The sequence below is a fragment of the Larus michahellis genome, chromosome 8 (assembly GCF_964199755.1).
Source record: "Larus michahellis chromosome 8, bLarMic1.1, whole genome shotgun sequence".
In the NCBI taxonomy this organism is placed as follows: Eukaryota; Metazoa; Chordata; class Aves; order Charadriiformes; family Laridae; genus Larus; species Larus michahellis.
In genome coordinates this window covers 41,378,241-41,404,486 of record NC_133903.1, presented here as the reverse complement: position 1 = coordinate 41,404,486, position 26,246 = coordinate 41,378,241, and the positions used below count along the sequence as shown (strand labels likewise).

General features: G+C 41.8%; 1 protein-coding gene across 3 annotated transcripts; it reads right to left on the bottom strand.

Annotated features, from left to right (window-relative positions):
- Positions 1 to 1,563: 1,563 nt before the first annotated feature.
- Positions 1,564 to 25,909, bottom strand: LOC141747425 (vitellogenin-2-like). 3 transcript variants are annotated; one of them, XM_074597628.1, is made up of 35 exons: positions 25,840 to 25,909; positions 25,705 to 25,725; positions 25,445 to 25,596; positions 23,708 to 23,959; positions 22,984 to 23,145; positions 22,748 to 22,896; positions 22,025 to 22,175; positions 21,725 to 21,882; positions 21,464 to 21,629; positions 20,452 to 20,577; positions 19,896 to 20,114; positions 18,723 to 18,940; positions 18,056 to 18,153; positions 17,634 to 17,758; positions 17,000 to 17,101; positions 16,314 to 16,433; positions 16,037 to 16,226; positions 14,168 to 14,261; positions 13,869 to 14,054; positions 13,195 to 13,339; positions 12,851 to 13,073; positions 12,588 to 12,763; positions 11,567 to 12,193; positions 11,052 to 11,102; positions 10,077 to 10,166; positions 8,771 to 8,983; positions 8,532 to 8,674; positions 7,999 to 8,137; positions 7,332 to 7,467; positions 6,705 to 6,891; positions 6,286 to 6,377; positions 5,117 to 5,214; positions 4,246 to 4,405; positions 2,728 to 2,889; positions 1,564 to 1,847 (listed from the first exon to the last, which is right to left on the bottom strand). In XM_074597628.1, the coding sequence occupies exons 1-35, from the start codon at positions 25,907 to 25,909 to the stop codon at positions 1,729 to 1,731; spliced, it is 5,520 nt and encodes a 1,839-aa protein (XP_074453729.1). In that variant the 3' UTR covers positions 1,564 to 1,728. The 3 variants fall into 3 exon arrangements, 2 of the variants coding, with proteins under 2 accessions (XP_074453729.1, XP_074453730.1); XR_012588723.1 differs by lacking the exons at positions 1,564 to 1,847; positions 2,728 to 2,889 and adding an exon at positions 5,792 to 5,897 and having other exon boundaries at positions 4,366 to 4,405; XM_074597629.1 differs by lacking the exons at positions 1,564 to 1,847; positions 2,728 to 2,889; positions 4,246 to 4,405; ... (2 more) ...; positions 6,705 to 6,891; positions 7,999 to 8,137 and having other exon boundaries at positions 7,333 to 7,467.
- Between the last annotated feature and the right edge of the window lie 337 nt (positions 25,910 to 26,246).

The following is a 26,246-nucleotide window of genomic DNA, read 5'->3' as shown; positions in this document are numbered from 1 at the left end:
CCGGCTTCTGCTGGATTCAGCCTCAGCGGTTATCCAGGAAGTCTGTGCTTCCCATCACTGCTCCGTGTGACTTCCAGGCAAGCAGCAAACCTGCCAGCTCACCGCTTTGCTGATGCTGCTGGGTAGTGTCCAAACACCGCCTACCATCAGCTCCCCATCACTTTGCAGCACAAGGTACCGTGACAGCATTTAAACTGCATATAGCTGCATACTTACACCTGTCTTTCAAACACACTCCTTTGGTACTAAAGGACATTACCTTTCCAAACTATAAAACTCACATCCAAACAATAAAACTCACATGACGTGCATCCATTGAAGGAACCAAAGCTGCTGGGGAAAGCAAAACCACATGATTTTTACAGAATGTTCTCAAGTGCTTTCATAAACTAGCCAGGGGTTACTTCTCCACCCCACGTAATCATAGGTAAGTGCCATTTTTCTTCATTGGTTTCTACTGATTTTAAGAACCAAATAACTCGCTTCTCTTTTAATTAATTTACTGAAGATCTACATTTTTAACAATTCAGTAGGATCACATTCTCCTTTTCATTAACAAACTTCAATAGAGAAAATGAATGCGTGTTCAGTCAGTAATAAAATTGGCTGGATGGATGTGTATCGATTGGGAGAATGCTGATGAATTAAGGCAGATACACTTAAGAAAGTACAATACCATTTCTGTTGAAATTTGGGCAAAACTCCTCATGCCAACAATCTCATTGACATCGATGGTCATGTCTACACCATCTCCTAAGGCAATTCTCTGAATAAAAAATTCACCCAGTGCGCATACTTGGCCTGCAAGCACAGCCTTAGGGAAAAAGAGAAGACATCTTCCAGATCTGCTGGAATCGTTTGGGCTCCAGCACTGACGGCAGACAAGCACATCCCTCGCCGTCCCCACACAGACCTGCAGCGGGTGGGCAGGAGGCTGATGGTGGCCGCAGCGAGGGTTCATACTGAGCTCAGAGGCTGGGGCATCTCACCCAAAGTGCAAAGGTCTGGCTCTGCTTGTGACCCTTTGGCAGGTGGTGTACGAGGGTAACTCCACCGTGTCCTGTTCAAAGACCCCTGATTCCCACTAGCTTCTCATGTGGTGCATCAGGAACATAGCATGTTCTTGACTCCCTCAGAGCAGCCTTGTCCAGAGGCACGAGATTCAGGCTTATTCCCTGATCTTGCCGTTCCCTACGGCAGCACTGGCCCATCAGGTAGTTATTGAGGGCACCACGGCTGCGTTGCTGCTGCAGAGGGGGCTGCATCACACAGAGGGGATCAGTTCCCGCTCCGGGTGCACAGGGTCCCAGCACCAGGGAAGAAAGCACTGGGGGAAACAAGCCTGGTACCACAGCTACCCAACCCGTATCCCCCATGGGGCCTGATACGGACACCTGCCTGGTGCCCAGGACAGTCACAGACTCAAGAAGTCTATGAAATGGGGAGTGAGGAGAAGCAACACAGACCTCCTCTTTCCATAATCAGTGACATAAGGAACCATTCACAATTTTTTCCATGCATGGATTTATTATGAAATCAGATATTTATGGACAATCACAACAGTTTCTACAATAATAAAGTTTAATACTTTAAATTACTTGGGAAGATTCCACACATCCTTAAACACTTAATTTAGTATCCCTGTTATTCCTTAAGATGAGTTTTCTTACACCACATAATAAAAACATTCAAGTGTGTCTGTTTTCTCCTGTGCTGCAAAGTACAGCTTCACGCACTGCAGTCTTCGTTCTCACAAGAACATGCTACGTGTGCATCAACAGTGTCCTGCATATCCTCTGACTTCTGGTCGAACTTTGTCTGTTTGTCCGTCAGGCTGGTAGCCGAATCTGATGGGGAACAAGAAAATGAAAAGTAAGGAGTATACTTCAGAAGTAGTTTTGCAAGGTACAGCATTTACCATGCACTAGTCATTAATTACGGCAGGCTTGGCTTCTGCTCACTAGCTTACATATTTATATTTGTCTAAGTCACACAGAGATGTTCTAGGAAGCTCACTTAATCAATATGCCAGTTCTACCTTGAAAACTAGTACTTCCATATAGAGTTTTATTAATAATACATTTAGGAAATGACATTGTGGTCTTAGAGGAAAAACAAACTTGGAAAACAGGCATGAACCCATCATCAATATAATCTGTTATCTATCTAATCTAATATCTTAGAATCTACAATATACCTGTAAAAAAAAGACATCCTCCTACATCACTGCACCTATGTGTAGGAATCCCGACCACACCTGCCCTTCTATTGCCTAAATCAGCTCAGTGAAACAGGATCACGCCCAAAGGCACTGATATATAAAAATATACAAGGGGAGGATCCCCGTGTCGGGGTGCTGCACAGGATCAGACGTGCCTGAATCCTTGCCACCTGCAATACACAGTTTTTCAGCTGAATCACAATGCTGACTGTGCTGTTACCCTGCCCTTACCTTGTTAGCTCAAAGGGAGTTCAGTTTAGATTTGAAATTCCGGTATAATGGAAACCGTAGTGAAATTACAACAGAAAAACGTCTCTCTCGCTAAAGAGAGTTTTACATATTAATGAAAACAGGGAAGGGTCTTCAGTCAATACCACAGAGTAAGTCCATCCCTACCTGTGCGTATGTTAGACTATTCATACATTTCAAGTGGAATAACCGAGTCAAGCCACAATCTATTTAGACTTCTGTGCAGCTGCTGTTCAGTAAGATTTCTGTTTACTCACCAGCTGGGAGACAGTGGAAACCAACAGTGACTGGAGTAGTCTTTGTGGCGGAGCATCCTTTCATACAGCGCAGCACGGGCTCTGTAGAATAGCACTTGGAGTCCACACCCGCAAGCTGAACTGTCTTCTCAAGCTTCACGGAGGAGCGTCGCAGTTTGCAGGCTGTAACACAAGCATTGGTGACAGTTTACGTGCTCACATTCAACATCTTCACGTCTCCCCAGAAGGACCCATCTGTCAACACTGCCAATTTGGAAACAACTTCCCTCTGTGAAAACTGTATTTTGACCAGGAGTGAAGCACCATCACTGACTGTTAAGCTTTTCAAATCAGCTAATTAGATATGGAGCTAATTTCAAATGCAACTGTCTTATTTCTAGATTAGCACGTAGAATCAGAGTTTGATGTACTTTCTAATAAACATTTTTCAAAGTAACTGGCTTACTGAATAGCTGCAAAACCACATTCAAAAGTGTTAATTACTCAGCACTGTAAATAAAGGGGGGATTTCTTACCAAATAAAAATAATCACTAAAGAATTACATTATTACCACCTTTATTCAGACAGAATTGCTGCAGAGAGGGACCAAAAATCATTGCTGCCAGCCAGTAGTATTGATGTCATTTTGGATTCCCAGCACAAGCAGATACGAGTCTGTGAGAAGCTAAATGGACCACCATTTATTCCTGACTATGAGCTTTAATCTCTAAAATTCCAGCCATTTCCACCACATATTAAATGGAAACACAATATGTGGTCACTGTTAATCATGGGAATACTACTGTGTACATGCATGCGGACTCCATATCCATCTAAAGCAAGTTTGATGCCAACTATTCTTTACAAACATATAGCAGAATAACAGTCGATGTACGGCTAAACATGTAGAAGCCATCTCCTTGCCAGCAGGACAAGTCTTCTTTACAAAGGCAACGTGCCTGTTGTCCTTGCAGCACTCCGGTTTGCTGTTGCATCATAACCTCAGCTGGGAGCACTGAGCACACCGTAAGATCCTAATCTACTGAAACACTTAAAATACAGCTTTTTTAATTTCAACCATGTAATTAGGTCCCTGGAACTGCTTGACAGGTTGCACTGGTTCAAAAATCAGATGGTCAGCCAAGGTAAAACAATTACTACTCCCTATCTGATTTTTTGATGCATCAAATACTGTCTGGAAAATGCTGTTGTGCTTAAGTCGAAGCGTTCTGTGTGAATTTATACGCTTACATTTTTTTCTGACCATCTTCTAAAATACTTCAAAACTGAAACAAAGATTTTGCTTCAGCTTGGTTATTTAATTTCAACTGACTTGGGTTTTTTGGCTTGTTTGCATCACTTGTAATTTCTTATTCCTTTCTAAACCGACATACTTTTAATACTTAATATAACTTAATAATGAACCCTTTTAAAATGCTTTCCTCAAAATGTTTACAGATTTTAAATTTTCTAAATGAATTCTACATTTTCTATATAACTGCAGAAATATTATATTAAATTTATTAGAGCTTGCATACCTCCCGTACAAGGCTTTTCTTCCAAAATCCAAGAATGTCCAAAGCTCACTGCATCTTTAGCTAGATATCCATTGGGCATCCGATACTCCTCTTCACATTCTGCATCATATTTTCCACATATTCCACACATTTTCCCTGCCATCCATAAAGCAACTTGAATCTTCAAGGAAAAAAAATCAAAACCATTTCAATTTAAAAAAAAAAATAATACTTACGGAGCAGATTTTTGCTATATAGGCCCCTTTCAGTATAAGTTAATGCACAAACATTTAAAATCTCTTTGCTAAGAATTCAAAAGGGTCAGACAGTCAGACGCCAAACTCCTGTGGTGCTGCAGTGTCTTTAACTGTTAAAGCCTTTAAAACCTACTGTGCCAGTCTCGTAGGTTAAGTTATTAATAGTGTAGACTATTAATATAGTCTAGCTTTTGTCTGATGGATGTTTTCATAGTATAGGTGATAGAGTGGTTTACCGATTTCCGACATTCTCATTTCATATTGGTTTTGGAAGAATTGCCTTTAAAAGAATGGCTGCGTTTTTGCTGATTTAAACAATTACACAGCTGCAAGAACAGTGGACAGGAGCTGGAAGTTCATTTTTCTTGCAAATGCACCGCTGGCTCAGTGTGTGTACACCCACAGGCACATTTCCCAACACACAATACAAGAATAAGGTATTTCTGTCGGTCACTTCTACTCAGAAATAAAGAGCAGGACTGTGCGATCCGGTAGTTTCACCTTCCCTTTTGTGGTTTTTGGGCCCTGCACAGATTTGGTTTTGCCACTGCATGCTCTTGCACTCACACATACCAATTCTCCGTACATTCACATACATTCTCCACACCCGAGCATATGAAGAGGAAGAACTATACCCTGAATGTGTAGCCATCAAAGTACAGTTTCTCAATGCCATAGGCTGGGGCAACAAGTACAAGCCCTTGCTTTTCACTGTGGATCCACAGAGAAGCACCTAGAAAGAAAACAAAGTAAAGCAAAGCAAAACCAAAACCAAACCAGGCCCAGCCTAGCTTCTTTAAGAAAGAAAATAGCAACTGTCACGGTTCTAAAATGTTCTTTTCCTTGAAATTCCTCAATTGTTCTAGTCAAGAAACAAAACATACAGCAAAACAATGTAAAAATGTGTATGTATAGAAAATAAGTGTTTGTAAAAAGTTGGAAAACAATTTTAATGATCACAGATTTACTCGTTTTTCTTTGGGTAATTAACACATTCATATTTATTTCTAGAAATTGTTACAGAGCTGTCTATAATATCTGTAGAGTTGTGCAGATACACAAGGCCCTGAGTACCCTACATTGGAGTAAGGAAATACAGAGAACACCGTGACTCTCACTGGAGCCGTTTCTAGTACAATTATCGCTTCCCAAGTACATAACAAATAGGACAGAGCTCAGCCACCGGCAGTTGCTAACCCAATTTCAGCAAGATGTAGCCTGATTCATACATAACAGCTCTACAGTCAGGAAATACATGCATTGAAAGCCCTTGACTGCATAGCACAGAATGAAACAAGGTTCTCCTGTACCTTTCACAGAAAGTAAACTATTCCTGCTTTGAGAGAAGCAAGCAGGCTGTTTTTCCAGCTCCATATTTATTCCTAGCGTATTTCAGAATGCTAGTCAAATCCATACCTACAAATCAAATCAGGAATAACAGTGATATACAAGTGTGGTGAATTTTAGAGAAGCTCTACTTCAAAGAGTTTTGATCAAGCAAAATTTTGTAGTATAACCAAAACACTTCTCAAATGTGGAACTCAGCAGGAGCTGCAGTAATATACGAAAAGGAGGGATCTTCATGTTAGTTGTGTCTTGCTTAGTTTGGCCACTTAAAGAGCTTTACACTCTAATCAGTCTTTCTAAATGGTCCTATGCAAGTTAGTGAGATACACGTTCTTAAATATTAACCTTGCAACCAAAGGTAGGAATACTTATTGAATACAAACTGATAGATTTTTTTCTTTCTTTCTTTCTCCTAAAACGTCTGTGAAAATGAAACAACAGATGATGCATCACTTACCAGCAGATATGTATGAAACATTCGTGGTGGGGCTTTCCACCCCATCTACCAGCAGTTTCACCTGCCCGTTCACAGGATGCATATCAATGTCACTGTTAAGGAGAAGAGCGTTCATAGCCTGTTTGGAGCCCGTTCACACGCGTACAGCGACAAAGGCATTCTCCTGCTCACTAAATATCACTGGTCACAGCATAAGCTCATTTCAACTACTTAAATGACATCAGGGGTATTCTTGTCACCTAAGATGCAGGGGAACATTGTCAGCATCACATCCCATGTGCATGGAAAGCAAATAAGGGAAATGCTGAAATCCCGTGAGCTGCTAACAGTTGCGGTGAAGCTCAGATCTAAGCGCCTCTCATGGCAAACATGGACGATGTAGTCCCTCACGCTCACAGCGTCTGGCAGGAATTACTTACTGACTGCCAAGCTTGATGTTGATGGCTTTCAGGTTCATGGCTTCTTCAGCGTTCCTCATCATCACCAGGAACTTCAGGTCAGAGCTGCAATCCTGAGCCAAGATGTGGTAGCAGTTTACCGGCATCGTGTAGTTAAATTGAACGTCGTTAAAGGTTGTGATCTTGTTGTAGGAAACGGAGCAGCGAGCTGGTTAAATAAAATGCCAGTGAGTATTTGCTTTTCCAGAAAAGAAAGTCATTAAATGGCATATTTTGTTTTTAGTGGTATATAATTTTAGCTTTATATTTTTTCCACTATGTGACGTTTTTGTATGGATTACAGGGGCTCTGGGCTACTGAGAACCCATAAATTCTAAAAAAGGCATGAAAAATATACTCTATCTAACAAAAAATAATTGCCAGGAATTTTAAATGTTATCAAATCAGATAATTGGCATCTGGATCCCTGAAATGCTGATGATTTCTGTACTACATGCACAATATTCTCTCCCAGTTGAACGGTCCTCACATTATTACAGCACATTTCCTAATTAACTGGAGATAAATAATCCCAGAAAAATTCAGAAGGTGCTTAAGTAACTCCGGACACTGAGGACGTCATGCTTCTGAACCCGATTAGACCCTGACCTTTCAAATTCTCGAGCACCGCAGAGGGGGCTTCAGCAAAGACGTTCCAGATGGGAGGCTGCAGCTCTGAAGCTGGTATCCTTGGACCTACAGGGAGTGACAGGGGAAGCCTCATGGCTTTTTCATAGAGGATCATCTGAAAAGGAATTCAAGAGCACGTTCAAAATACACTCGTGACAGGTATTCACAGCAAACAGCTGAGGTCAGCTTTTTCTCCTATTTGGAATTTGATTTCAATTTCTTACTTTGATTGACAAAGACTTTATATGAAAACAACTCATCTGACTCATTGTCCATGAGGTCTTTCTTCTGCCTGCAGTTTTCTCTCGCGGCGTGGCTCATCATTCAGATATTACTTGGGAGAGAATGAATTACTCCCCTTTAAAAGTGTTTAGGTGAACACTTCTGGGGCTACTACAGATGGAAATGCATGCCGTTATGAGTGCCCACAGCTCTCTCTTTTTCCATCAACAAAATCAGTCTATGAATGCTCTTGGATGTAATATAAAAAGGTTGAAAATAAACAAAAGTAGTTTTCATCATTGCACCCAAACTGATGCTTAGTTAATTTTTCTTTTAGAGAATTGACCCACTGTAATTAAAATGCAACAATCTCACTTTTCCACTAGGAAAAAATAGGAGAGTAATAATAATAATTAATAATTACATCAGGAAGCTTGATAATAATATCACATGTCCTTGGAGAAGTTAGAGCCACGATGACCCTGGCTTGTCGAGAAGGATTCTTGTCCATTTTTTCAGAGAACCCCAGCATAAATGCAGCCCCAGGGACAAACTCGTAAAACCTTCAGAAATTCAAATCAGAAAGATCTGGTGAAATAGAGAAGTGAAAAGCAAGACACATCCCCACCAAGCTGCCTCACATCCATGTGTAAGCAGCATACGGAGTCTTCAGGATCACTGGCTAGGTCCTCATGACCACTCTCTGCTTTACTGGTCAAATGTTCAGTGAAAGGCAGGATCTGTGCCTCAGTTTTCAGTACTTATGGCCAGTATAAAGAATTCCTGTACGTTACAATAGGATGGCCATGATCTCCCACTCAGCTTTTATGTCTGAAGGCAGTACTCAGACAGATCAGAGAATAAAATAATAGCCGGTACTTTAACTGTGGGTGGATGTTGATTTTTTCCCAGTTGACTGATACCATGAACGAGTGTCACTAAAGGCTAAAACCTCACCATTCTGCTATGGATCTGACACTTGAAGGAACTTTGGGCCACTCCAGTTTCACTTGTGCAGCAGGGTGGGCAGCAAACCGCCCGGTTACCAACTCAGTTGAAATCTTGTAGTCCTGGCAATTCCGGCCCCATTTCAGGTAAGCCTTTATTGGAGAGAGAAACAGTCCATTGTTAAATGCATGGAACGTAGTTTTCCATGCTGATGCATACAGCTGTATATAACTATTTTTGAGCCTTACCGCTGCCTTGTGAGCATTGAGGACTGAAGCATCAGCACAGAGCTTCCACTTGCTTGAATCTGTGAGGTTTGACACAAATACCTGCACCCGGGGCCTGATGGAGTCAATATCTGCATATACCACGAGCTGGAGGCCTCCTATCTTCTTATCGTTGCGAATGCCATGAAGAAAAACGGCCAATACTGGTGTTTTAACATCTCCCAAAAACTTAGGCTAAGAAGAAGGGGGAGAAAGTATGCAAGGAATATAATTATAAAAGAATTACCGTAGAACATTTTAGATGCAAGATCTAACGAGATAAATGAAAAATAAGCAACTGAACTGCAGATATAAACCAGCATATGTACCACACATATATACACGCCTATAAACTCTCATACCTATGTCTTTAACGTGCATGTGCGTCTGCATGCACAGATGGTTTTTATCATTGTAGTTTATATGAGCCAAAATTTGCACCATTTCCTGAGCTACAGCTGATACTGTGGGAATATTCATATCATTAGGATACAGTAATGACTATATGAATTCAGCTTCATTGTCAATACCTATCTATTTGCCTGTGAATGAAAGTGGTTCAATTTGACCAGCAGTATCAGCCATCAGTTGTATTCATCACTCATTCTCACAAGAATAACATCCCCCAGCTGGTGTCCTCCTGTTTATCTGTCTGTTTGGTCTGTTGGCTTTTACCCCACACTTCATCTGTGAGCTCTGTGGCGCAGGCAGGTTTTGTGTTTGCACAGCACCCTAGCACAAAATATAATCCAGGACGTTGTCTTCAACATCAAGACCCCCTCCTCTGACAGCAGGGCCTTAAGCATTCTATGGCCTGCAATTCCTTCACTCCATCATTAGACTTAACTTCATCACTTGCTCCAGAGAGCAAGCCTGCATGCATCAGACTGGGTGGTGGTGAGGAGCCAAGGTGCTACATGTCACCTCTGGAGCATGCCTGATGCTGAGGCTCCTCTTAGCCTCGGCCTCCACTACCAACGTCCTTGCACTGGCACTGCAGCACCTCAGCTTCCCTCCTGGTTGCAGAGGTCATGAGATCAGTCTCTGCAGGCATTTGTTGGGTGGGATTTCCATGAGGGAAGGGTCGTGGTGAAGTAAGAAGGACCCTCACTTCACTGCAGAGGAAAGTGTGCATGGGAACTATGGTGGCATGTCTCTCTTAATTGATACCTGAGAGTTGAGAATATTTCTCTCTTCCCATTATCCTAGCTGTACAACTACTGCAAGTGCAAGGCCACTCTGACATTCTTCCAAGCTGTCGAAAACCCCTAAAAATGATGCAACTAACCCGTGAAGCAGCTCGAGATGAGGCATGACTGGATCTGGTAGAGGAGTATGTGCTGCTAAGTCGGTCAGCTGGGAGTTTCCTTTTTGGGAACTGCAAGAAGAAAACACATCATGCTCAAGAGGGTAACTTAAAAGCATGCTCGAAGAAATTGCAGTGAGTAGTGCTGCAGAATGCTCTCTGTCATGGCCCTTGGTGTTGGTAAACTTGTGTTTCAAACCCAAGTAGCTCCATGACTTGCGATATGCTTTGTCCTGCTTAGTACATGTGATCTAGCTCTGAAAAATCTTGTTTATCCAAATATATCTGACCCTTCAGAAGAGACAACTAAGGAACAAGTCTAGATGAGAATTCCCTGTGTGAAAAAACGGTGGACCAGAGCAAGTCTAATTGAACCAGCCTCTCAATTCAATATGAAAGACCAGAACTGATTCATTTTACTTCTGGAAGAGCCTGATCAACTGGAGGACACTGAATGGACCAAAAGAATAGAAAGGATCAACTGAATGGACAGACACAGCTGAACTTTTTACTTTTTGAGGAACACTAATATCAAGTACACTGCTCCTGGCTGGCTCACGTCCTAGTAAGAATATTCTGCTGAACTAAAGTACCATCCCAGTGTGTATCAACAGTGGTTACAATCCAAGAAACCGAGTGATCAAAGCCAGTCAAATGAACTAAGATCTTGATGGTAGGGTCTTTCTTCCTCCAGAGTGCGTCCCCAGTCCCTTGTACTGCTTTGGTAGAGCTTTGCATCTACTTTGCAGAGCCACAAATGGTATCACGTGCACAACATGAAGGAGAACATAGCTCTCCATCTTTACACATCTCAGAAGAACAACCACAATTGATTTGGTGTTCTAAATGTTATCAGTACTGTAGTTTTCCTCAACAAAGACAAGAAGTTGCCTTTAAGGTTTCCATTTGACTCATGACATATTCCATACTTAATTTACTGATGAAAGAATAACTCACCTCTTGTCTATGCGCTGATTTAAAGCGATACTGATAAATCTCATGATCGTCCTTTGAAAATGATAAAAACAAGAAGATTAAAAGTCTCAGAAGAAATGTTGCAATTACATTGAAATCTGAGCACTGTGAATTAAGGATTTTACTAATTATCATTCATACATAGTTCTGTATGCCTAGTCACAAGCACATAACGCAAGACTTGAAGTAACTTATATAAAGCAAAATTAAGACAGAAACATGCAATGTATATTGACAGAAAGTAGTAAATTGCCAAAAAATGGTTCCCTGCCTATAACAAAAGTTTCACCAAACTTGTGGAAACTTTTGAGATGCTTTGAAGTAGACATCTGAGCCAATGATTGCAGGTGTGTTTGAAGAATAAATCTTGCAATTTTATGTTGCTAAAATTTACTGTGTCAACTCATACTTTTCTGATTTATGATGCAAAGCCAGCTGCCATCAGGAATGTGATTCACAGCCATTAGCAGCATCAATCAATTTACTGACAAAGTTACCCATATTTTGGAATATGTGCTGCCACTGCTGCTGCTGCTGCTGCTGCTGCCGCCACCTTCCAGATGTCCTGAGTGATGCCCATGGGTATGGTGACCCACTGACTTCCTGCTGCTGCTGCTCCTACTGCTACCTTTGCTGCTGCTGCTCCTGCTGCTACTTCTGCTGCTGCTACTTCTGCTGCTGCTACTTCTGCTGCTACCTTTGCTACTGCTGCTGCTACTGCTACCTTTGCTACTGCTGCCGCTGCTGTTACTGCTGCTGCTCTTGCTGCTACTGCTGCTGCTGCTCTTGCTGCTACTGCTGCTGCTGCTCTTGCTGTTGCTTTTGCTGCTGCTGCTGCTCTTGCTGCTGCTGCTGCTGCTCTTGCTATTTCTGCCACTACTGCTACTGCTCTTGCTGCTTGCATCTTTGTTTCTTGCTTGCTGTCCTTGATCATTCTTATCCTCATCTGCAGCCTTTTTATGATCAGGAGAAGCAGCAGCTGATGAGGAAGAAGAAGAGACTGCTGAGGAGGCAGAAGATGAGCTGGAGGGATTTTTTGCATTGGGGTCTGTCCCAAGCTCTGTTAGCATAGTGTTTCCTTTCTTAGAAGGCTGCTTCTTCTGGTGTCGTGTTTTATTTGCAACCTGCAAAAACAGTTCAAAGAGAAGTGCAAGAGAAGGGATCCATCAGGTTCTGTATTTACAAAGTAAAACTTCTCTGAGTGTCAGACAAGCTGCTCACATCAGCCTTTCAAGGAACAACAACAACTTCCCTGCCTCACCCGCTGCAGAAGCTGCAGAACTGCCTTAGATCCACTGCGCCCAGCTGAAATCTCACCCAGCATGGAGGAGCAGTCCCAGCTGGATGCACCCCATCGGATCAGTCCCACCAGATGTGGCACTGGCTGACAGGCCTGGCACTGGCACTTTTCAATAGCCCCATCCTTGCTTTCCCACGCCAGCTTTCCACATTGAACTTCAAATTCTTGGCTTCATTTATGGCAAAATATTCCCCCCTCCCATGCTCAAAGTCTCTTACCTTGAAGACATTTTCAATGCCTAGAATCTTCTTCAGTTTAGCTTGAATGTCCTCATATGGAGATGACTCATCCTCTTCCTCAGACTCCGAGTTTACCACATGAATTATTTTGGAAGCTGCTCTGGATCCTGCTTGAATCTCCAGCTGAATTTTGTCAATATCGGCATCTGTTTGAACTACACACCAATTGCACACATTAGAAGGTTACACTGCTTCAAATAGCACCAACAAACCCAAGACGGCAATAGCGCACAATATTGTACCTGGCACCAAGACTATTTTAGCTTCATGTTCTCCAATTAGTCTGTGCAAATATGTATTTTTTAGGAAACTGGCATCTCGTGACCTTCTGGAAAAGCAGAGCTGACAACCAAGACGATGCAGTTTGATGCAAATGTCTCGTTTATGAGTTTTTCTTCCTGTGCCGTGGCGAAGATCCTCTTGAGAGCTATAAGCATGTTTCCTTGGCTCGCTGTCAGCTTCTTGCTGTGTTGGAGATGAGTATGTGAATACCACTGGGAGCATATCACAGGCAAGAGTAAAACTGCAGACACGTGCAGCACAGAGAGGGTAAATATTACTATATAAGCAAAAAGGAATAGGTTACCATTGTGAAACCTTCACCGGAAGCTCTCTCTGATGGTTTGAAAGGTTCGTCCACAATATTTGATGAAGCACCTTCTGGGAGAATGGAGGTCCTCTTTTCAACACCTAGTTCTCCGATATTTCTTGATACAGCAAAAGCCTTGTGTCTGTTGAGATATGTGCAAAAAATGGTAAATTATTCCAACCCCTTGTCTTTGGATTAAATTAAGTATGTCCCTGTCAGTATCATGTGACAGCACAGACATATGTTGTTTGAACACAGGGATTGCATATGCAACTATAAATTTTATTAAAGACAAATAAGAGTTCATGACAAACATCAGTTCCTTATATCACAGGAAGTTTTCAAAATCTGGATAAATTTTAAAAAATTTCCAAAACATGGAAGGCATTAATTTAAAAATAAAAATTAAAAACCCTAAAAGACAATAAAATTATAAACAAAATTTAAAACCACAAATTAGTAAACTAAAATAAAAGTTAAACTCCTAAATAATTTTGGTAGCTTTTGACTTTTAACTCCTCTATTTCTCTTTCTTGGTCTACATCCCAAACATTCTGCTGCACACTGAAAAGCCACTCTGCCTATCTAGAAACCTCAGTAGGAGGTGTCCGTGAATAGTGAACTTTGTAAGGTTTCAGCAATGGAAGTATTCTGAAGTAACGCTACCATACCTTCCAACCACTATCTCAGTTTCCTCATGGCATGGATTTGTTTCAATCTTAATATTTTTCAATTTCATGTCTATCTTGGCATCAAACTTCATTGGCACTCTTGTCAGGACCTTGCCTCGAATCTCAACAGCATGTTGAAAGTATTCTGTGTTGACACCCATCGTTGCCACTGTATGTACGTATAAGCTGAAACAGAGTGAAGTGGTCAAATGCAAGAAAGGTGCTCTTTTTTAACATGTGGTTCTGCCTTTTCATAAAGAAACCTCCATCATGTGTAAAGACTTAGAAACCTGCCATACCTTGGGCTTATGTCAGACCGAATCTGCACGGTGGATTCAAGCAACTGGGAAGGTCTAAAATCTCCAGTTAAAGGGGGGGTTATTTTTCCATCAACTGCAAACGACAGAACAAAATTTAAACATGGTAAAAGTGAAAGAAAGGATTTGAATTTCAGCATGACAGAATTTTCACGAAGAGATAATATTTTTGTTAATACCACAAACATAGCTGGAAAACAAGACAGACTTTGGGGTACATGAGATCTTTTATGAGTCTGAAAAACACTGAAAATATCCAGAAAGTTTGTTCTGTAGGCAAGGGTTCTGATGCAGCATATTGAAAATAGAAATAAAAATATAGTAAGAAAATAAAGAGCCAGCCCAAACGAAAAGTTTGTTAATTAGTATAACACTAAAATTTCAGAAAGGTGAGGAGCCAGAAGACAGAGTGAGTGGTGGGCAACCAGGCTAAACAAACCCTGCTCTCCAATCTTTTCTCACATCAAGTGTGAACATCTTTCTTGTACCGTGGACCCAAAACTGGACATTATACTCCACATGTAGCCTCAGATGTGCTAAATAGAGGGGAGAAACAACTTTCGTGGTAGCTCGGCTCTTGCTATTGCAGCCAATGATGCAGTTGGCCTTCATCACCACAAGAGCACACTGCTGGTTCACTATACCAGCTTGTCCTCCAGGCCTCCCTGGCCCTTTTCTGCAAAGCTGCTTTCTGTCTGGGTGATGCCCAGCCTGTACACTTGCATGAGTTATTCCATCCCAGGTGGAGGACTTTGCATTGCCTTTGTCAAATAGCATTGCACTGCTGTCAGGCCATCTCCTCCAGACTCTCAGGGTCCCCTGGGGCAGCAGCCTGACCCGCCAGTGCAGTTACTGCTCCCACCAATTCTGTCATCATTGACACAGGCTTCCTGAGGGTGCCGTCTGTTCCAAAGTTCAGATTGTTAAAAGAGAGAATGAACAAGTGCTAATGACGGAGGAACATTGCTCATAACAAGCCACCAATTAGACTTTCATCTGCTGACTACTCTTGGAGATCAGCAGTCCAGACAGCCTTCACTCACTTTGTAGCCCATCCATCCAATCCATACCTCTCCAACGTGGCCACAAGGATGTTATTTAAAACAAACAAACAAAAATAAAAATAAAAAAAACAAACAAAAAATAAAAAACACCCAAAAAACAAGGGGCAGGGGTTCAAAGATGTTATTAAAACAAACTAACAAACCAAAAACCAAGAGCAGCAAAGAGCGGACACATACGAGACTTCTATAAAGAGCTCAAGTGCATGTACTTCACCCTCCATTCCTTATGTGGTGTCAGCAGAAGGAAAGGTCAGTTTTGCCAGAATTAAAAGTCTGCTGCACCACAACTGAATTAACTTCTTGATAAGTATTCATGCTTGCATACTTATTCTTTAAAAACAGAGCGCTCTGTCTCTTTTCACAAGCCCTCTTCTCTTCCTGCCTTCTCTAACATTACTAGTGGTTCTCTTTTCTTCTCTGTTTAAATCACCATTGAATCCTGCTTAGCATGTGTGTGCATCCCTCAGCAGCCACCTCCTTCTGCCCATGTCTGTGTCAGCTCCCAAAGTGGCTCTTGTTTTTTATGGCCTAGAATGCTGTGACCTTTCTCTCTCTGGTTTCCCAGATTCTCACTTCATTCTCTCTGTCCTCAGTCCATTCAAAGATGAGTCAGAAATCAGCTGTGTCCAGCTTCTCTTCAAACGTCTTCACTACCTCCCCTCCACTACAAAAAGTAGTTCTTTTTCTAAGTTACTATTTTTCCACTTTTTTCTCCAGCCCCTCTCAGCCCGGCCCTCTCATCCCCTGCTCAGAGCTCCCACACCTGATCTCGTCCTTCCCAACTCACCATTGACTGCCGCTCGTGCCAGAGCGGTGATGTAGGACCCGTACTCCAGTGGCAGACCGGTGCAGGTGGGAACGATGTATCGCAGCTCTCCCAGCCACACCGGCTGTGTCCACTGTCCTGCAATGCCATTGCGGATTTGGCTGGCAATTCTCTTCATTGCTGCGTTCCTATCAGCGGGTTCTAGCACAGTCTGCAGTAAAAACAGAGATCCAAGACGTTGGGATATACAAGTAGAATGGTGTCAAATCTTGCAAAGAAAAGTAGGGGTCCCTGGTACCTTCATAGCTTGATGCAGGACTTCCTTATTGATGTTGATGTAGGCCAGCTCTTGGCCAAATAGTTTCAAGTAGGCTGATATCAAGGGGGCTTCTGTTGGCAGCTCCTTCCATCCTAGCAGCTAGGGAACAGGTAAAGAAAGAAGCAAAGTTCCTTAGCGCAACACTTTACAAACCGTAATTCAGCAAGATGATCAAACCCATCCCTGACCAAGCTGCAATTTTCCATTGCTGCTTGCTTTTCTTTTGTGCTTCGTAAATAGCACAGCGTCACTAATTCAGACTTGCTCCCTGTCACTGAGATGCCCCCGAATAGCCTCCTGTCCAGCCTTTTGTATTCCGGTGCAATAGCATTTATGTAGAGGGTCTGGGCCATTAGTACCACTAAGCCCAGTTTGAAATCACAGCCACAAATCACCTTTTCTCTTGAAGACAAAGGTATATTCTTGCAAAATGCCTGCCCTTCCCCTTTCCTCCGCAGGGCAGAGTGAGGGTTTGCAGAAACTGCCTCAACCGTCCCAGGAGGGATGTCCCCTGCAGTCCCACTGCAGGTCTCTCCTTCACAGAAGTACTCGAGCTGGCTGATAGGCGGGTAGTTTACCTTGTGAGACAGGGCTTAACTCGTAGGAGAAGCCTCACTAAATACCCCTTCATATAACCCACATATTGCATTACTGAAAATACCTACCGCTTTTCCAATCTCCTTTATCTTTTTGTATGTGGGATATTCAGCAAACGGGATATTTCGTTTCATGATGACGTCTGTGAGGCCTTCCACGCGGACACCAGCCTACCGAAAGAGCATGAGAAGGAGCAGTCTGAAACATAACTTACAGAGATGAAACTTTGTGGTCAATTTTAATTTTAATTTGTTTTATTATCGATTTAGGCAAATCATAGAATCATAGAATCATAGAATTGTTGAGGTTGGAAGGGACCTTTAAGATCATCGAGTCCAACCTTTAGCCTACCCTGACAAGAGCCACTTCTAAACCATGTCCCTAAGTGCCCCATCTACCCTTTTTTTAAACACCTCCAGGGATGGTGAATCCACCACCTCCCTGGGCAGCCTATTCCAATGTTTAATAACCCTTTCAGTGAAAAAATGTCTCCTAATATCTAATCTAAACCTCCCCTGACGTAACTTGAACCCGTTTCCCCTTGTCCTATCACTTCTCACCAGGGAGAAGAGGTCAGCCCCCATCTCTCTACAACCTCCTTTCAGGTAGTTGTAGAGGGTGATAAGGTCTCCCCTCAGCCTCCTCTTCTCCAGGCTAAACAACCCAGCTCCCTCAGTCGTTCTTCATAAGGTTTGTACTTACCTCCACCAAGTCAGCCACTGACCCTGCAGTATATGCCATCAGCTTGGAAATTATTGCCGATGGGAACATCGTTCCGGGGCTGTTCATAACAAAGACATCTCCAGCAGCACCAACTTTATAGTTATCTATGGCAGAAGTAAACAAAAGACACGTACTTTTCCTAACCATTCTGCTTATCATTCAAGATCGTATTTCTGCAGCTTTTTCCATTGCCAACTCTAAGATTTATAATTACATATATTTTAACTGTTTAGGCCCAAATTAGTAAATGGCCACTCATGCACTTTTAAATATGTGACTGTCACATTTAATTCAATTTCTTATTGAGGCATGAATGACATATTTCTCCAAAGGACTAAACGTCTCTTAAGAATGAATTTCTGAAGTGAAAGTTTCCTGGTCGCTGAAACGCTTTTACTCACCAAAGTAACCACCGATACGTATGACCTTGCTATACCGATAGCTCAGCCTGTCCAGTTTGGGGGCCAGCAGCTTAAGGGCGATATTGCAAGCCGAAGATCTAAAGAAAATGAGAAAGGTAATCATACCCTGAAATAAGCTGCACCCTGTCGGAATATAAACTGAATTCAATTTGTCCACACACGCAGTGCTCACTAACAGGAATGTAACAGAACTTACTAGAATCATAGATCATAGAACGTGTTGGGTTGGAAGGGACCTTTAAAGGTCATCTAGTCCAACCCCCCTGCAGTAAGCAGGGACAACTTCAACTAGATCAGGTTGCTCAGGGCCTCATCCAGCCCGGCCTTGAATGTCTCCAGGGATGGGGCCTCCACCACCGCCCTGGGCAACCCGTTCCAGTGTCTCACCACCCTCACTCTAAAGAGCTTCTTCCCGCTGTCTAATCTAAACCTGCCCTGCTCTAGTTTAAAACCATTGCCCCTCGTCCTGTCGTTACCTGCCCTTGCAAACAGCCCCTCCCCAGCTTTCCTGTAGCCCCCTTCAGGTACTGGAAGGGGCTATAAGGTCTCCCCGGAGCCTTCTCTTCTCCAGGCTGAACAGCCCCAACTCTCTCAGCCTGTCTTCATAGGAGGGGTGCTCCAGCCCTTCGTTCCTGTCTCTACTTACACGTTGTACATGTACGGCAACGTGCTCTTCGACAAAGCCTTCATGTGGGAATACACGAAACTGGCCACTTGCAAATTGCTCTCCTTCATTGCCACGTTAGCGATTGTTGTTATTAAAGGAAGGGCAGGCCTTGTCTCAAAGATGGCAGCACAAGCCATCATTCGCACTTCGGGGGGAAGCGACTGGTCTGCAAGGATCTGAATGAGATATACCTGCACCTGCAGAGAGAAAACAGTGTCTCAAATTACCAATAATTGAGACTTTTTTAGCAGACTGGATCCACACATAACTGGCAAGAAATATGGGAGAGGGGGACATTGTCCTACAGAAAGGTTTCCTGATCTTTTTTACTGCCTGGTTCCCCATTGTTTTAGTAAGGCAATTGAAGGGGCCATGGAGGAAGAGCCCCGTGGAGAAGGGCAGCACTGAATCCGAAACAAACATCCAGGTATCGATGTATTGGGCCAACCCACCACAACCAAAAAGACATCGGCGCAGCTTTTTGCATTACTGACATTCAAAGGCTGGTGAATAACTTCAAATGAAACAATGGTAGATAATAAGATAAATCCATTCTCTGGAGCAACCCCACTGACCTGGTGGAGCATGCTTCGCTATTTTAGACCACTTTTTAAAGGGGAGTTTCAGCAGCTCACCAAAGACAGTCCGAGTGGATGCTGCCTCCTATAGCTCCTGTATCTAAACTGTCTGAAAGGCAGGAGTCTTGCCTACGCCCACTACACCAGCAGCCTCAGGGGGATGGCAGTGGTGACTCATCCAACCCCAAGGGAAGGGTCTGAAAGAGGCAGAGCAATGTTGACATTTCGCCTAGGAGGTCAATAGACTATAAAGGCAGGTGAAATTATTTGTCTGACTTTTAGGTGTCTAAATTTCCACCATATATAACTAGCACAGGACTTAAATGGTTATGACAGATGACTAAAGAAACACTGCTGATATCCTTCTGGAAGCTTCCTACTGACTAACAATTATTACAGCTTAGCATAAAACATCAGCTAAAATATAAAATTGTATTGTGTTGTTCTCAAAAAATAATCTTTTTTTTTAAAAACACGCTGAATCCACAGACATGATACCATTACATTCATTACCCTTTACAGTATACGTTCCCTAATTCTCTAAGTAAAGAAATCTCTGGCAGATCATACTTACTGTTTTGGGGTCCTTCTGAGCTATTTTTCTCAAGGCCATTATGGCATCAATCTGAATGTGGGTGGGGATATCAGAAGCGCTGGATGAAGATATGGGCAGGAACTTCAGGATGCGCTTGATGCTGGCTGGCTCTCCCATGTTACCAATGCACTTCAGAGCCAGTTTCATTTTGTCTTCACGGCCCCTGCTGATCGCGTCATCTGCCAGGTCATGGATGGGCTATAGGCAAAGCACAGTTCAGTCTTATCTTCCTAATGTAGAGATTGACCACAGTGTTCCCCTCACCCACCCAAAAGCCTATTGCAATAAACAAACTGGTTTCAATAAAATTACTCAGAAATGACTTCTCTCAGGATTTTACCTTCCAATGTGAAAGCTGTGGTTTCAATGATGAAGCCATTATCTACCTCAGTAAAATGATTCATTGCCTTTGTTCTGAAGGAGCCCTATGAAATCTAAGTACAATTGCCATTTTTATACTGTATCTTAAAAGAATTAAGCTAATGTAATGAACATTACTAAGCTGTTAAGAACAACCTGAGAAAAAACCACCCACCTGAAGAGCTTCTTTGGGACAAGCTGAGATCTGAGAACAGTATCTGTTGACCACAGAACTGTATCCCAAGCAGGCAACTTGCTGAAGCACAGGACTTTTCTGAATTCGAGAACTGGTCATTAAATCCTGTGGGGAAAACAGGGGAAATAACTTATTTGGTATTTAATACAGTGCTCGACATAGCTTTCAGACCAGGAAGATCATCAGAGCTTGTCTGAGGGGAGCAGTTTCATAATGATTATTGTTCACGTCCAAACAAATTAAATGAGCTTGTAGACATTTTATTTGCAACTTCACTTAGGAGCTTAACTCCCCACTAGTTTCAATACAAATAAGCATATATATATATCAAGTTTACATAGCATCATTTTGATTTTCCTCAACTGAGCATAACACTGAAAATACAGAGATTATGGGTAAACATCAATCTGTAAATAGAGTATCCTTAGAACAACGTGTAACTCAATTATACTAATGATGCATTCTCATATAATATCCTTTTTTTCCTATTTGAGAAGAAGAATATTGACTAAAGATGGGGAAAATCCTATTCAGAATAAGTTATTCATTATAGTGTCAAAATATTTGAAGTTTGCACTAATACTTTCACTTGCAGCACTTTACAGTTTATAGGAATAGTTTGTAATCAAAAGAGCTATTCAAATGACATAACACACAAATCACCATTTGTTTCATAAGTAAGAGATTGAAGTGGACGACGTTTTGCAGTTTGTAGAAGGTATGAAATGTGATCCCAGCAAACTAAAATGGGAATTGCTCTCAGAAACTGTTATGGGCGAATGACTTCTGTATCCATGTAACAAAATGAATACACGGGGCTGTGTCTCCTCTCATGTATGTAGTGCCAAAAGAAATTCCTGGTTCAACATTTGCACAAAATTGGTATACATCAGAGGGGAATACAGTCTCTCAGGTACTTTATAATCAAGATTGTCACTAATTATAATTCCTTTTGTTATCAGGTCGGAAAGATTCACACAGATTTACTCACTGCTGCTATTGGAACAGTGTCTTCATCAGCTCTCATTGAATGGAGAGCAAAAGAAACACTTAGAAGAGTCTGAAGGTAGTTAATGTCATCGTTGCGAATTCTGCTCTTAATGAATTTGAGTGCTTCTGTAGTGCCTGCAGCAGAAACTGCACTCAGCAGCCATCGCCTGCAAGCGGGGTAAAAAAAAAAAAAAATCCTTAAATTTAGCTCTCAATTCTCCAAAAATGGAAAGGTTTCTTATAAGCTGATACAATGAAATACCTGTAGCGGGGTTTATCTGAAGCTTGTCTCCAGATGGACTCCAGAGTATCAGCACTTGCTACCCGGCAAAGCTGGACGAGCTCCAAGAATCTATACGGAACATCGTAGTGGAAATCTTGTTGGTTATTCTGGACTATGTGTTGCAGTGTTTCTACTATCTGTTACAAAACATGAGAGAGAGAGAGAGAGAATACGTAATTAAATCCTCTGTAATTTATGATCATTACTCTTTTATTGTTGTTTTGTTTGGTTGGTTTTTTTTAATTAGGAAAGCAATTTGAAGACCTAAAAATACTATACCCTTTGCTCGGGGTTTTTCGTCTTGATTAGCTGCAGTGGCATCTGTGGCAATACGGATGGGAACTGGTAATGAAGGCTTCCGTAGTTCTGCATGGAAATGTCTGGGGTGCTCCCCCGTTCACTCCTCACTTCAAGCAAGGCGAGTTGTTGTCTGTCAAGAGACAAGAACGAATTAGCTCTCTTCCTTCTTGGCTGTTTGTTGGTTCAGTGATACTGTGATGGTAGCAGTTTTATTCTTTAATCATTTTTCTTATAACAGTAAAAACTTAGTTTGCTAATGGATAAAGTCTTCGCGTTGGAACAAAAGAGTATTAGAGTTATCTGCAATGAAATAACTTCTGAGGAGCTAAACCACTGTCTTCTGAATGAGAATTATTGACAGTGTAATCAATGATCTTATTTCTATGTGCACCATCTTCCTCCTGGCACTATAAATTAGCCCTTTTTCAGGACAGAGTAGTAAAGTTGCGTTCTTATGGTATAAGCGAGCAAAAGAGCTTTTTTCCTTCTTTTCCATCTGATTGTAGCACCAGGTTTCCCAGGGTACAAAGAGAGAATCGTTCAGTGAATTTTTAGGAGTGTGGAAACCCCAAGTATGAGTGCTCACAGCTTTACCCAACTGCTGTGGAGCTCAATTCCCATTTCACTTCAATTAGGGGTGAAAGGGACCGCCAGAATCTGTAATTGTGCTCACTTTGTGAAGCAAGCCCGTGTCCCACCTACCTTGCTTCCATGACAGCAACACCTGTAGGTTCACTGAGTGGTGAGATCTGATACACCTGCTGTGACACCACTTCTGTGATCAGGGTACCACTATCTGACTGCTTCAGTTTGTAGGAGAAAGCCGCGGTCCCTTTTATGAGCCTTCCCTTCTGGAGGAGGACAGAGAGACCCAAAGAGTGAATGGGAAGAGAATGGTCAAGCCTGTAGTTAGGACGATCTTTTCACATCTCACGTACCATCATGTCGACAGGACAAGGGTAGATGTAAGCCATTCCAACACTCTTTATCACTTTTTCCTGGCAATTATTTTGGTCTACAGTTTTGGTAACGGAGACTCGGCTGTTCTTCCTGTCTTCCTGGATGACGTACCTTGTGTGGCAAACACCTCCAATGCCAGCCTGTGCACATCAATAGAGATTATGAGACTTCCCAGTTATATCAGGATTCCACTGTGTGAGAAGTTTTATTGAATGAAGATTCTGAAGGAGCAGTAGGAAGGTAAGGACCTACTGAACAGTCTGAATTATGTTTTGAAACCTGTTACCATGACACACAACTAATCCTATTGAACTAAAAAATAGACATGTGAACACTCCTCAGTCAGGGGACTGAGTTTAAAATGAAAAAGTAATCAATTAATTAATATCAACAATGAACAAATAAAATGGATCAAGCAGCTGTATCACAAGGAAGCCATATAACAAAGACAGGCACAGCTAATAATTCTTTTTTCTTCTTCAGAGAGCTGTATGTTAAGTCTTAAAGACAGATGTCTTAAAGAGAATCCAGCTCAGATGATTCATTCAACACATACACAAGCGTTTTCTTCTATGTGAATGAAAACTGTCTTTTTTTGATGAACATTTCAAAGTAGATGCAAATAAAGAGAAACTTGAAGGAAGAGCACCTGAAGAGAACGCATCCTTTCAATGAAGTAGTTTTAGAATAGAATAAACAAACCTCTTGCAATTCATACACATTCTGTGACTTTTTAATGGTTATCTGCATCATGTTCAGTATTCCTCTCACTATGTTAATACACATATCGGGGCAGTCTTCTGGGCCATAAATGTTTCCAATCCGTCCGCTATTGTATTCAAACTTGAAGGGCCGGGTAAAACATGAAGAAACCGCCTGGGTGATTTTGGAAGATCGAGTAAACGGGTCCCTGGGCCAGATGCCATTGTACTCCTCGAACTGCGGAGAGCGGATCTGGAAGGAAATTAAGAAAAGAGACTTCTGTGAATAAAATTACTTTGGTACTAAATACGCAAACAGATTGGAAGAAATCAACATGATCGCTAGTTATATACTCTTTCCTTCCAAATGTAGCCTTAGAAATTCGTACAGCAGTTCATTCCTTCGTCTCTTCCTTGCACTGTTGTAAAACCATTGTACAAACCCTGTGGGCTCAGCAGTTTTATTTTATCTTACAGAAGCAGTTCACATATCACTATTATCTCCCAGGGACACTTTAAGCATTTAACTTGCATTAACCGTATAGGAAGAAAGGCTGATTCAAAAAGTAATTAAAAAAAATCAAATAAAATTCTCCTTATTTTTTCAGCCTTAAAATAAATTTTCTGCTTTAGGTGAAATTTAGCATTTAAAAAGTTTATATAATTCTAAATGTCAAAAAAATATAGTTTTAGAACGTTGCATTTTAACTCGTAGCCTTCCAATTTATTTTTTTTTAGTAAACTGGTTGGTATATTTGATTCATATTTGTGAATTGCTTAAATCAACCTATTTTTTTCTAATAACGAGCAATGTATTTAGAAACCTCCCCCCCCCCCCATACTGAGACACAATGTAAATCAGAAGCAATTTCAGTAACTTTGGCAAAGTCAGTGCCAGTTTAGGTGCCCCAGAGCGCAGCCTGGTGCACGCTATAGAAGAATTTTAGGATGAAGACTACAGTGTGAAATGCAAGCCCTAGCCCGTAATTTTGACACCTTGCCCTCATCGAAGAGAGATCTCCAGCTCAACTACAACCAGTGAGAGCTCTGTCACTGAACTCAGTGCCCAAAAAGAAGCAGCTCTGATTTGTAACTAAATTAAACAGACAAATAAAAGTATTTTTCTGAAACATACTTATTTCAGATGGGTCAGGTCCTGTCTCTATTGATGTTGGCAGAGGCATGATTTCACACGCACAGACCTTTTACTGCATTACCCAAACACTAAATATTGTTACATGCTCCTTGCCTAAGCCTTTCATTTTTTAATCCGTCTTTTATCACTTATCACTTTTTATCTTGAGCTTTTATCACTTTTTAAGTCTACATTTATTAATTGCCTGCATGACAATGATTTTACATACCCAAGTCCCAGCTTCCCACAGAAGTTGGGAATGTGTGATGAGACTAAAATCGAATCTTAAACTTGGAGCAGGCTTGAGTTAGAAATAACCGTTTTCTAACAGAATGCCCGATTTTGGCATCTCTATTTTCGACACAAAGTCTTGAGGAACACTTGCTAGGAACAATTTCCACAAAAAACACTCGGAAATGACTGGATGCCAAATCACCCGTCACTTCTGAAACTTCAGGTTGCAGGTCATTCTCTGACATCTACAGCACTGAGCCTCCAGTTGCGTTTCCTACAGCTCTCCTAAACCACAGATTACCCAGATGTGATTATAACTGTGATTTATAGTTCACCGTCATGCGGTAGGTTTGGAAGAAGACACGGTACCTTGAGGAGGTAAGTGTTCTCTGACAGCCCACTGATCTCTAGTTTGCTGCTGAAGCGCACGCCAGCTTTGGCGAAGCTTTTTTCTTGAAGGCCATTCAACACCCAGCCCTCATAGCTGTACAAGTGGCTCTTTCTGCTGCTGAATCCAGGGTCTGTGGGGAATAACGGCCATTTTCACAATACTTGCAAACATGTTCTAATAAGTAGAAATCACAACAAAGAAGTCACTGAAAGAGGGTTATAGAAGGAAATGTACTTACCAATGTCAAACTTCTGGCTACCTGCAAAAGGAGATGGAAAACCAGATGAGTAACGTTTAGTCTAGATCCAATTGTTACCACAGAACTTAAGGAAATTATGGGAAAGAGAGATGAAGGAGGGAGATGCAGGCTTACCTACGAGGGTGAGCGCTAGTGCAAGTATGATTCCCCTCATAGTGAAGGCGAATGGGGCGCTTCCGGACATGGTGAGACTTTTATGGAAGAAAGCTCAGGAACACGTGGCTGTGTTCTGCTGAATTCTCAAGTTTTTTATCAGTTTATGTAAACACTTCCCTTTTTGCAATCATACTTTCTCTTCAGATGGAATAAAAGAAATCAAGTCACACCTTGGCATCCCACCCATTTTCTCATATAAGCCCTTTGCTGGGTTGTTTATAAAAGTTTCAACTTATCCTAGGAAAACAATTTTACTAGGTCGGTTACAATAACAAATTTACAATAAACACATTACTTAATTTCCTAGATCATGTCATGGGTGGCTGCTGGTATTTGGTCCTGCCACAGATAAGGTTGATTTTGCC

What these genes read in the sequence shown, in the direction of transcription:
- LOC141747425 (XM_074597628.1), bottom strand. Translation starts at nt 25,909, where the DNA reads ATGTCCGGAAGCGCCCCATTCGCCTTCACTATGAGGGGAATCATACTT. An exon ending in AGAACACTTACCTCCTCAAG is followed by an intron (nt 23,960 to 25,444) that starts GTACCGTGTCTT and finishes ATTTCCTTCCAG; the next exon opens with ATCCGCTCTCCGCAGTTCGA. An exon ending in TTGATGGCTACACATTCAGG is followed by an intron (nt 4,406 to 5,116) that starts GTATAGTTCTTC and finishes TTTTCCTTGAAG; the next exon opens with ATTCAAGTTGCTTTATGGAT.